At 40.4% G+C, this 13,157-nt stretch overlaps 1 protein-coding gene across 2 annotated transcripts; it reads left to right on the plus strand.

Moving 5' to 3' along the window:
* Positions 1-717: 717 nt before the first annotated feature.
* On the plus strand, positions 718-9,033 carry SMIM28 (small integral membrane protein 28). Of its 2 annotated transcripts, XM_049800224.1 has the most exons (3): positions 718-824; positions 1,177-1,401; positions 7,843-9,033. In XM_049800224.1, exons 2-3 carry the CDS (start codon positions 1,291-1,293, stop codon positions 8,239-8,241), a joined length of 510 nt encoding a protein of 169 aa, XP_049656181.1. In that variant the 5' UTR covers positions 718-824; positions 1,177-1,290; the 3' UTR covers positions 8,242-9,033. The 2 variants fall into 2 exon arrangements, with proteins under 2 accessions (XP_049656181.1, XP_049656180.1); XM_049800223.1 differs by lacking the exon at positions 718-824 and having other exon boundaries at positions 1,135-1,401.
* The last annotated feature ends 4,124 nt before the right edge of the window (positions 9,034-13,157 follow it).

The following is a 13,157-nucleotide window of genomic DNA, read 5'->3' on the forward strand; positions in this document are numbered from 1 at the left end:
GCCGTCACAGGGATCACAGCCAGCCTTGGAACAGGCTCCTCCAGAGTCCTCTCGTTAGAAACGTCAAGTGCTGGCATTTCCAACTGCCCTTGTTGGAGCTGCGGGAGTTCAGCCTGCTGCCAATTAGGCCTGCAATTTTTTGGGAGCCATGAGCTCAGAAGAAGAGTTGATGAAAGGAAGTCCAAGCAAGAAATAAAAGGTTACAATTCTGGCCCCAATTTTGTAGCATCAGTCCCAGACAACTTTTGTTTGAACAGGTTAGCCTTGAGAAACCATGCAAGATACACCACAGTTGAATGGGGCATTACCAACAGCTTCTCCCTCTGCTCACAGCAAGGCAGAAAAAGACACCTCCAACTTTTCAGTAAGAGTTAAACCTTGATTCAGCTTTCAACTTAGATTAAATATTCCTCCCTTCAGAAGTTAACATACATCAGTGAGGGGGGCGTTGCTGGATAAACAGCACAAAGGCTTCTCACTGGAAACAATTGCCATTTAACAACATGTATCCTAGAAAGCTGTAAACAAGTCCTGACTTAACTGAACAGACAACTCGTTATTACCGAAAGCAATCATATACTCTCAGTGACCAAAGCTTTCCTGGCAGAGCTCTCTCTCTGGATTTATCATTAACATCTACATCCTAACGCTGCTAAATAATTCAGCACAGCATTTAGCTTTGTGTCCTTGCCTCTCTACCCAGAAACCACTCTCACTGTTTACTGTATGTTCCAGCAACAGGGAGGAAAAAACTGCCTGGATCGTGGTTCCTCCTCGCACTGCGTAACTGAGGGGGAACCTTTGCTCTCGACATAGAAGCGCAGGTTTTATTTATTTTTATTTTGTTGGAAAAAGTGTTTATTAGATACCTAAATATAGAGTGTTATTTATCCACACGGAGTCATGACCATGTGGGCTCAGATTCACATGCAAATTCCCCTTTTAATAATCCTAATGCAGGGAGCGCTCCAATCAGAGCGCTATCAGTCCCGGCTCCCGGATACCTGATGCCAGCTTTGCTGGTAATGTAGGCCACCGAAGCAAATCCAGAGAGATTGAGTTGGAAGTGGGGAGAGGCTCTGAGATCTATTTGCTTGGCTTCCTGACGACAGGGGGGGGGATGGGGGGGTCTAACTTCTTTTTTTCTTTTCCACTATAAACGGGATATCATTTAAGAGGGATCATTAACTGAGAGCAGCCCAGCTGGGTCAAGGCTGGGAGGCGGGGACACGGTTGCAAGCAGCAAAGCAAGGTGGAGGCACGAAGACAGAAGACCAGGTTAATGAAAGCATGAGGTGGCTCTTGGGCAGCAGCTGGAGAAAATTTGGACACGCTGACAGGGGAAACTATGACTGGCTAAACAGTGAACCGGGTGGGCCACTTCTGGAAACAGAGCTTCAGGTCTGTACCCTCCTGCTTGTCTCTGTGGCATGTCCTTTGACTTTGCATGTGTGTGTACATCTGTGTAATGCCCCAGTGTATTTATGCACAGAGTAAATACCTGAGACGTATCAAAGCAGTACCGCTCAATTACATAGAGTCAGAGCATTTATTTATTGCTGTTAAGTTGTTTTAAATGCATTTGTGGGGAAAGAAAAACATTAGATGGAAAAATCTTGATGGAGCAGCAGGTAAAGAAGTTCATTTCTTTTAAGCATAATGCATTCTGCTATTCCTTGATTTCCTTTCTTTTAAATGCATGTTTATGCTTTGGATCTGGTCCCATGAAGCCTTTCTGCAGATGTTAAGAGTCAGTAGCAGGCAGCAATGAACTCCTGTTCCCTAAGCTGTGCGCTGATTACTTCTGCGAGAGAGGATCACATGCAGGCAAGTGGGGGGAGGGAAATAGCCCTCGGAGATGAAAACACAGCCTGCCTTTCTGGCTTTGTCTGGGAGACAGCAAAAGAAATAATAATTTAAGGTGTACATATATACCCAGTAAATGACCATCTGAGTCAAGTAGCATTAATAAATGAACTGGCCATGCTGAGGTATCAAGTGTACTGTTGTAAAACAAAAGGGGGTAGGGTCAAAATAGGAGAAAAAGTAGGTTTTAAACCCCTCTACAATTTTAACAAAGTCTACCTCATCAGTAACATCACCAGAGTTAGAATGGCAAAGGCAATGTCTTCACAACTTGAGACTGGTTTTGTCTGACAGTGAGAAAAACCAGCATCACCAGAGTCACATTCTAACAAGTATTTGAAAATTCAGTGCAAATCTAGGCTCACTTTAAAATTATGTGTCATAATTAATGTATACAAAAATTATTTGCCAGAGTTATATGTTTCTGCTTTTTACAAGCAATAATGAATCAACTTTAAGAAGTAGGATGGAGCTTGGAAAAGCACGTATGTGTGGACCACAACCTAATGACTTCAAAGCAGACTTCGTTCCAAATCCACTTAAAACATTTCAGAAGTATCAGTTTTCTGATTCAACTTCAAAAGATACTAGTATAAATATGGCCTATATTAATACAAATAATTTTAATAAAGTCCTTAGTACCGTAATAAATCATTAACAACACAATAAATCCTGGCACCAATCAAACAATCACTTCAATGGGAATTTAAGCAAGCCAAATAAACTTTCATTTTCCCATCCTTACACAAAAGCTTTCTTTAAACTCATGTTTAGCCTTATTAGGTCATTCCCTTCAAAGCCAGGTACTAGGCTTCTTTTGTCTAGACAAAGAGTTCAATTCTAAACCCATTCCATTACTCATCACGGAAATGCCACACACCTCAGCTGCACTCTGCATTTCATTCCTTTACCAACAGGAATGAGTAAAAGCTCATCTAAACTGATATGGGTCATGTAAACTGTAAACTGTACATGCTCAGCATGTTAAAAAAATTTGGCAGACAGATTACTAATGACAGGCTTTACTACTTCTAGTCTGTGCTCAGTGTTTGGGAAAACTGACCCTCTGCTTCAGTCCCTACAAAGATATAAATGAAAGGAAGGGAATAAACATGAGCCTACAATGGCCAACCCATCCCACTAAAAGTCATTTCTGGGAAAAGAGAGGACTTTTTAGAAACATAATACCTTTCACCCTCATGCCCTTTTCTGCCTTTCTCTTTATAAAGGATATTTTCCCTGTATTTATGGGTCTGTAACTTATTTCATGCTGGAAGACAGAGCCTTATTTTTGTCAATTACAAACCTGGTAATAGCTGCATGTGATGACACAGGCAGAGCACGCTGACATCCAGTGAAGCAGCAGCATCAAAACCAAACTGGTCAAGAAAACACTACCAAATAATTCCCTCAGTCACTTTATATGCTTGGTTTGGAAACCTCCAGGTGTTAAACAGTAGAGGATTTTACTTTATATATGTTCTGCAGCTGGTTTATTTGCTTACACTTTCATTTCAATTGCTGAAGATTCAGTTTCATTTCTAGATCATTTTTTTTTCCCAGTTCTGGCAGCTATTTCTGATACCTATACACACTGGTTCCTTTTCTAGTTTTAGAGCTTCAGTTTTAGAAGTTAGTTTTAGTTTAGAACTTCAGAGCAATTATTAATTTTTTCTATGATGTGTCCTTTGTTTCTTTTTATTAAAATGATTTCTATTTTTAGTATAATTTTTTTTTAATGGCTGTAAGATTTTCCAAGTCTTTATGTCAAGATCTTTGCAACATTCTTCAGTAGCCCCTTAGCCACTCGTCCCAGAAATGGGCATAAAATCACAATAGAAAAATGGAGACTAATACTGCTCAATTGTCTCCCAATACATTTGATATATATATGGATATACCTACAAGAAGTTAATCAGCTTTTTGAACTATATCTCAATGTAAAATCAGCCCATGTAAATGTTTGGCTGGAGCCAGTATCAAAATGGACATGTAAGTCCCTGTTCAGGTTCTGGGCATCTGTGGGGCAGTATTAACTTATTAAAACAAATTTCAGCTCAAATAATAAACTAAGTAGCATACAGATTATTTCACCGAAATAGGAAAGCTAAGGCTTAACGTTAGCTGTGTTTAAAAAGTTATGGCAAACTGAGGAAAACTGGTCCTTACTGTTACCTGTTAGCATACAGAAAAACATATTACTCAATCCTTAATCCTACTTGCTTCACATGCTACTGTTTTGCGGATTGTAGTAAGACACACTCACTGTTCTTTCACAGGACATTGTATTCACTTCATCACTAGCCATTCAATGTGCTGCTCTGCCCACCTTTCTCAACATACATCCCAGGGTCTTATTTACTGCATCTGCTTCAAACAACAAGTTTCTTGTGTCTTGTTTTGTACACATGACTGGCTAGATAGTCACCAGGCACTTGTGTAGTTATTTTGAATAGAAAAGGATAGAATAAGATAGAATAGAAGTAGTTCAGTTGGAAGGGACCTACAACGATCATCTAGTCCCACTGCCTGACCACTTCAGGGAGTACAAGAGGGTATGAACTGTTTCATAATTATCTATGTCATTTTTGTTCAGACCCCTTAGTGTAATAAAGTACTTACAGGCTTAGGGAATCCCTCCTCCACCTTCAGAGACAGCAACACAGATGCAGATTTCTACAGACCAGACCCAGGGATCTCAACCCAGGCGCTCAAAGTGAGGTACAACTAACAAATAACCCACCACAAACACCTCAGCTGAACTATCTTGCCCCCACTAGAGCATTCAGTAACAGACACAGGAGTACAGCTCCCCAGGAGAGCATTCACTATCACAAACTAGCAGGCAGTCTTCTCTCTTCCCCCAGCCTCCTGACTCGGTCATTACGTACTCTCCATAACCTGCAACGCACTACCCTGAGGTACTGTGCCTCACAACCCTAGAGTAGGCACTTTGTACACAATAACATAACTAAAAATGATGTGTGTTGTGGATCAAATTACAGATTCACAGATTTCCAAAACTCTGGGATTTATTTAGCCTTGAGGGCTTGAATTTGCAACTTTGGAAGCAATGCTATAGGTTATTCTTAGAGGGTTTTAAACAAAAAGGGAGAGTTTTCAGGCAAGTAACCACACTGACACCCAAATGAATCCAGGTTGTCCTTTCATACCTACGTCGCAGACTGTGGTGATCTGAGCTAGCTCATACTACAAATAGTTTCTCTTCTCCCATTTTCTTACCATCAGATGCAAATTGGCCCCTCCAACAATAATATATTTTACGTATTTCTGTTGGTGGGTATTTCTTTGCAAGTCCCAAGACTGCTGGGTTCCAGTTAAGGCTTTGGAGCAAAGTATTCCCCTGAGACCCAAGACCATTTCTTAATTCCTTCCATTAAGCTTAACCTTTCCTTCCCTGGCCTCCCCATTTGCCACTAGCCCTTTCCTTTTTCCTCTTCTGCAAAGAGAATGGGACTGGTGCAGCGAGAGAGGACCCCCACCATTTGTTCCTCAGACTTCTCTTCTTGGTCCTAACCAATCCTACTGCCCTCATTCTCAGTTGCCTTTTGGCTTTCCTCCCCACAGCTTTGCATCTTATGCATCCTCCTCACAAGCTGAGGCTCTCCATCCACACCGCTGCACAACTCTGATCTGCCCCCTTCTCCGCTCTGCCCTCCCCTGGCGAGTCCACAGCTCCTCACTTCAGAAACAGCAGTTCCCATCCTGTGCTTCAAATCCACATCCAACCCACCAGTCCCTCCTCTGTCTCCTCGCCATCCTCCAGACTCTCTGAAGTCCGGTCTTTGTCTGAGGCCACGTCTTACACCAGGATGTGTCAGGCAACCGTAACACTAGTCTGTGCTTCCACCAGCACACAAAGGATGCGTCGTCCCTGGCCGTTATTTAAAACACAAATATCCTTTCAGTGAAATTTACAGGGAAGTGGCACTGAGTTTAAAGCCAAGAGAATCAGGGCTTTATATATCTTTTACTAGTCTCATGTAGGAAACACTGGCACACTCTCACCCTCTATCCTCACAAACCACCACAATAGCGTACAACTCATAAGCTTAGCTCTTCTAAATATTTATTATAAGAGTATCAGTAACACAACAGTACCAGTGAGTGTCCATATACATAGTGCACAAATATAATACGGAATGCTTTTTCTCATTCTCCTGTGAAGTGTTTTATGCACCTCATAGGACATACTAAAAAAGTGTTAGCAAACTTAAAAAAAAAACACCTCATTTTTAAAAAGTGATTTAACATCTGCATTAGAGTAATAGCTGAACAGTTCCTTCCAACTCTGCTGTTTCCTGTAGCTCATTTAATGGTCAGGTAAGACAACAGCCTGTACTGCCAGAAACCCTTTAATAAGAAATGATCAGTAAATATGAAATAGTTCTTTAGTATGCATTTTTGTGGTAAAAGACAGCTGGGCAAAAAAGCTCAATAGCTATTCCACAAAAGTTTCAATGTATTTTAAAATTACTTTAATGGGTTTGGCTTCAGACCCACAATACCTCAGGAAAAAAGCAGAAATCTCCTCTACACTATTTGTTAGAAGCCAAAACCTATTTACTTTCTTTTTCTTAGGCATGACCACATACTAAGAATTCCGTAATATGACAATAAAGTGGAGAGGTAACAAATGCCTGGGAAATAACGAGATGAACGTAGGTTACAGTGTGATTTTGTAGCTAAAAGAATGACCATGATTCTTGGAAGAATAAGCAGAGAAAGCTTTTGTAGACTAAGAAGGAGGCACTGGAGTTACTGGCCCTTTTCACAGAGCCATTACTGCAAACAGCCCATTTGGATCCCTGCTTCCAAATGCTTTGAGGAAAGAACCACTCCAGTTCTCCTAGCTTGAAAAGCTGCCTTCATTCAAAATAAAGGAAATCCGATCCATTGACCTGTTTAGTCTCACTATAAAAATGTGAGAAAGCCATCTGATTGCAGTCTTCAACTACTTACAAAGGGAATGAATTGATAATAAACAGCATTTTAGGGTTTGAGTTTCACCCCCTCTCTAGACTAGACTCTGAATGAGATGCAGTTATTAGGAGCAAGAGCTAGATAGAGTCAGACTGGAAATAAGCTATATTAAATTTAAAAGAAATGAAGCTAATACAACAGAAAAGCACAAATGTTGGGTTTTTTTAGCAATAGCTTATAACCCCTGTTAACACTACAGCACAATTCAAAAACTGTGGGACAGAGGTCTTTTGTGCTACATTTTGCGGGAGACAAAGTTGACACAGCAGTCACAACTGCTATTACTCTTAGACTAGAAGTTCATTTTTCAGTTTTAAATAGGGAAAATGATTCTTAGACAGCTGGCAGAACAAGCTCAAGAAAAAGCCCCAGTCCAGGCTGCCCTGACATACAGTGTTTTATTTGGGGCTGGCCTGCAAGGTTAGAACAGCCCAAGGAACAGGTGTTGTAGGCAGTGGGTCCTGATGAGAAGGATAGTTGTTGTAATATTTGTTCTTTAAAGTAAACAGTAGAGTTTTCCAAATAGAGAGAAACAACAATAGGTGGTGAATCACTAGCCCTATTCCTTTGCAATTCAGTGTTCTCCCAAGTTTTAAAAGCTGGACCAATCTCCCCTGAAGAGGGCCCAGTATAATCCAAGAGCAATAAAAATCGCGTACCAAAATACATACAGTTCCAGGTTGTTGGGTTTTTTCCCCATTGGAGGCAGGGTTTCCTAGAAACCCACCACTCTTTGCAACTTCTCCATTTCTTTTGTCTTTAGTTGTCATTTGTTTTAATGGACCAGCAAATAGAATTAGGCAATTCATGAGCCTGTAAAACATATTGCTTGACTGCCACTAATGCAGACAGAAAGTAATTTGGAAAAGCAACTGCTACATCATAGCGGGGGGAGATGGAGAATATATTTTTTTCTCTCCGATTAGGAAGTCTCCAGGAGTCCAACACACTACCTATGTGCTTTGATTACAGAGCAGACAACAGACAAGTTCAACCAAAGATGACATAGAACCATTTCTGTGCATCGTATTGCCTGCCACCATGATGCTCTTCCTGGCATTCCTGCTGCTCTTCCTGTACCGCCGTTGCCAGCGCCCCACTCCGCAGGGGCAGATCTTCAGCATCGACCTCCCCGAGGCCCTGCCCGAGCACGATGTGTCCAATTTCCTTTCCGTGCTGCCCTGGAACAGCGAACAGAGTTTCCACTACTCCACTCTGCTCCCCGATGCCACGTTCCTCACTGTGTGTTTGCCTCCATCCTATGAGGAGGCCACCATGAAGACTTCCATGGACGAGGCTCACATTGAGCTCTCTCCAGATCCAGTGCCTCCTTATGAAGAGAGCACGCTGCAGTCCAGCAGCGCCAAATAAACTTCCTACGGAAGCACCTTAGCTGAAGCATGCAGCCCCTCAAGGCACAAACGCGGAACTGCAATGGCCTTTAAAATTAGCAAAAAGATTCTAAGAAGTGAGGCGCCAAACCAACGAATTAATGAAGGAAGAAACTTGGAGTAACAGGGAATGAGTCTCTTCACCTTATCCTAGAATTCTCTACCTTCTATTTGTGGTACGTGTACACACACAGCATAGCACCAAATCCGTCCCAGACTGGTAACATGGGTATTCCAGTTAAAGCATGTCATGCAAGGATTAAACTTAAGGGCAAGTGGGAATCTGTCTCTCTGCAATCCCTCAGCTGCAAGGAAACATGAATTATGCTACAGATTCACCAGTCACAAAAAGGGCTTTTAGCACATACCTATTCTGGTTTGGCTTTTTCATTTTTATGTGTTTATTTTTAATTGAACTTCTGACAAGCTGATTCACTCCTTCTGTGTGTGTTAACATCACATCATTCTGCAGTGCTCTGGAATGATTGCAACAGCTCTCAGGAAAGCAAATAAATATATGACCTCTACAAAATTTCCAGCAACTGTCCCCAAAGGTTCAAACATGCACTGTGGATAAAGGCTGTCTTATCACAGTTGAAAAACGAGGACAACCAGAGAAGACCTGATCATTCTGGGTGAGGAAGACTCCAGCAGCACCACACACGAGCACACTCACACTGTTGCTGCAGGCTACTCGCCAAGGTCTGCAAGGTCCCGATGTTCTAGGCTACTGGCTTGACTTCTTTTCCAATTTACAAGTCTACAACAATAAACCCTGTGACCTATTTGGTATGGCATGTAAAGGAGCTGGGGAAAAATTAATAAAATCAAATGCACACAAAAACATCTGGTCTGTATTTCAAAACAGCATTATACTCCCTTCCCCTTCAACACTAGGGCAAAGTAAATCTCATTCAAGTACATTGGTGGCAGTGTTTCAGTTTCAGGAGGGCTTGCACATGCATACTTTTAGACAATGATGTATGCTATCTTTAATTCTTTCTTACAGGATAGCATTTTCACTATGTTGCTAGATGCTTTTGTTATGGAAGGTGGCTACTATGGATCCCAACAGCCTCAAAAGTTAGGACAGCTTCTTCCTTGCAGGTATCAGCTATTCCATGACATTACACTTGTCTGTGGCTTGCCAACATAGCTACTACATATTATTGTGTGCAGTCTTCATGTAACTCCTAAACCCAAAGGCTGTCCTGACTGGCACATTGTGATTCCAGCAACTGTCATGAGGTATCAATATCAGCCACTCCTGCTTTGTGAAGAGAGAGGGAGTGATAGAAAACTAATGGAAGAAGAAATCATCACTGTACAGCAGAAGAAAGGCCACTTTTGAGCTGCAAGTAGTTAAATTTCATGTTGTTATGCCAACAGTGGCACAAATCACATCACCACAGTAACCAAGTAGTCCAGGTCAGAACTGATGATCCTACTCATGCAGTTCCCTTAAAACAAGGAAAAAAAAATAATTATCAGTCTTTTTTAATTCAGAAATGGGATTATTTTCTTGAACTACACTTTTGAGATGGTTACATTTTCTAACGTTCCTTTTTGGTCACCAGACTGTAAGAACAGAAACGGCAGATGTTTTGGACAAAACCCAATTCAATCAACCATTTTTTCTTTTCAGATCATGTATGGGATAGGTTCTCGGTATTTGCTGATGCATTTGAAAGTACTGTATTTTACTGTTTCCTTGCATTTTGTCTACCTCCTTATTATTTGGTATATGCAGTTGTTGCCAGCTACAAGGAAAACTGGAAAAACACAAGAGCCCCAAACAACATATGCTGCCTAATCAGCAAGGCACAAAGGTTTGAGATTCAAAGATAAATCAATTCTGACTCTGGTGTCTGTATATTCCACTAACTTCAGCAGAACTGTACAGGTATGCTTGAAAATTCAGTCATAGTCACATCAAATTGAGTATATTTTCCCTTAGAAGATCTGCTGTCTTCTGAAATGAGTTACACTGTTCCTTAGCACAATTTCTTTTTTTACCATTACCAGGGTAGCACCTGAAACCCAAGCCCTGGGCTCATTGTTCTAAACTGCACTCCAGTTTACCTTAGTTACAATTAAGATAACTTCCTGACTGATATTTCTTGTGATCAAGACTGATATACTTCTAGAAGTAGTTGAAAATTGCTATTCTCTCCAAGAATATAGAGTGATTGCCTCTGACATAGTATTTATCAGATAAGTCTCAAATCCTGCCTTAGACAAATAGTTTCTGCTCATTTGCACTACTGTCGAAAATTAAAGCCAGATACTTGCTCAAATTCAAATGAACAGAAACACCCCTGTGACTTAAATTCTTCTAATAGACTGCTTTTTATTCCATCTGGAATTGGTATACCTTACCTCATTCCAACACAGAATTGTCTAGTCTTGCATGTTAATTGTCCCTGGTGGGTTTTAACCTAACCAGCATCTCACTCTTAAATCCCCACCCCAAAGAGAAGGTCCAGTAAAACAAAAGAGAAGGTTTCTCATGCAAACATACTGAAATTAATCTCCATTGCCTAGAAGCTACCTCTGATCATGTCAGCCTCTGGTGACACACACGTCAGTAAGCACAGTATTAATGGTATTAGTGCTACTGGTTGCAGAGCAGCTATCAGGTCCTTGGAAAAACACCTTCTGCATCTGTTGTGGTTTAATCCCAGCCAGTAATTAAGGACCATGCAGCCGCTCACTCCCCCACCCAGTGGGATGGGGGAGAGAATTGGAAGGAAAAAGGTAAAACTCATGGGCTGAGATAAGAAAAGTTTAATAGAACAGAAAGAGTTTGAACAACACACTTTCTGTTCCTATGCCCTAAAGCTACAAAGTAAGTTTTGTTCATCATTTCCAAGTTTTGTATGAAATCAGATGTCCGTTTCCTCGAAAATCTGATACTATGACATTTCACGTGCATCCAGAGATCACTGTAACCCTGGCATTGTACTTCATAACTATGAGGTCCTTATACATATATTTCTTTTTGTTTAAATCTTATTAAGAATAGGACTTATTAAATATTAATGTCTGCTAATACACCTGTAAAATCTTACAAGTTGTGAACTCACCACGATGTGAAGGGTAATTTTATTTCAGTTTTCCATTAAGAAAATACTAACAACCATGATGAGATTCTGTATATACAACACCTTGTTTATACTTAGTAAGAACCTATGGAACAATACAGGCCTCCTCTTATTAAGGAGGCTTTCAAAAGCTTAGAGCGCAATCTCTGTGCTTGTCCTCTCTGTAAGAGCTGCCGGAGTCCCTTACTGACATGGGTCCATTACTCTGTAGACCAAGATGCATCTCACACATATGCAAGTTTCTTGCTCAAACGGCATTTAAAGGAAAACAACACAGGTAGTTTATACAAAATGGTTCTGCTAAATATGTGCTGCAAACTTTCAGTGGATATCTCCAATAATAATACAGTGGTTTAGTATTAATAGAATATCCTGCCTCTCTTCTGTTACCTGAAGGAAGAAAATATGACAGCTCTTTGCAACCACAGTAGGAGCCCAGAAATGAACATCTTGGATAAAATTGAGTCATGCCTGTACACAGATTGATCATCTCGCACTTAATCTTTGCTGAGCTGAAAACTAACTCATGACTCACTGGTTTGTACTTGTTAATGAGAAAATGTGTTTTCAAAACAGGACAGTCACTGCTTGGTTTTCGGAAGTAACCAGCTTCCACCTTTGGTCTAAAAAAGGAAGAACAAGCATTTTAGTGCACATATTTCACTGAAGAGAGATGCTCATTTGTAACAGATATCTTGATTAGAAATTTAGATGCTGGCTTCACTGAAGTGGAATAACTTTAAAAAAAGAAAGAAACCCCAACATCAAGTCAGAACGTCTTCATGATAGTTCAGTAATACCACACTGGCTAAGAAAGAACTGCCCGCAAAATGAAACATTTGGCTTCATCCATGCTTACAAGGATTTTACTTGGGTCCCTGTGCCAGCAAAACCTCCAAATACAGTCACACAACTACTTTTACCAGTACAAACTCAACTAGCATGAACTACATATGCTCTAGTAGTAAAACAGCTCTTACAAATATAAGTTTTATCTATCTGGGAAGTTGACCCAGCAGTCTTACTCTGGCTAGGAGTGTAATTTTTTTTTTTTTTTTTTTTTTTTTTACAACCTTTTAAGGAGGAAAATTGCACAAAAACATGAAATAAGAATGACCTAAATGCTTATGGCAAATTCTGACTGCTCTCTCAAAAACCCTCTGTAAATGAAACAGGAATTTTTAGTTATGGAATGTATTAATTTCAGTTTAATTGTTAGTAAACAATCATGTTATGCCATGACTATTGTTACACAGCAGTTCTTTTCATCATTTGCATAACCAGGTCTTCTGCAGAACAGGAAAGGCATGCGAGTGTGGAGCATAAGGGAAGTGTCCTCTGTAATAAACACAGCATACCGTTGCAATGGTATAGCTAGCAAGGCTGGGTACAGCTAATAAATCAATGCCACAGAAGCATAGAGGTCAGTGAAAACTGCAAAGACTCATAGAAAACTCTCGTTAAAAATTCTTGGATACTTGACTAGACTGACAGCAGTGTAACTCTACATTTGCACTTTCACAAGCTTCCCATTAAAATGTTAAGTAAAAAAATATCCCATTTGTTGAGGGTGTGAAAATCAAACTTGCCTATGACTTTGGCTGCAGCAGTAGTTTTACTTCTGACTATTCACAAAAATGTAATGTCTAGGAGAGTTTGTTGTCAGAAATAAGTACAAGGAAGAAGCAGCAATCAAGACTTTAGTACTCAGAATTTCAAAAAAGTCATGCCATTAATACCATGTTATATTCTCTAGCCCCTTCCATATTCATTTGTTCCTACAAAGTCAGGC

The sequence above is a fragment of the Accipiter gentilis genome, chromosome 5 (assembly GCF_929443795.1).
Source record: "Accipiter gentilis chromosome 5, bAccGen1.1, whole genome shotgun sequence".
Taxonomy (NCBI): Eukaryota; Metazoa; Chordata; class Aves; order Accipitriformes; family Accipitridae; genus Astur; species Astur gentilis.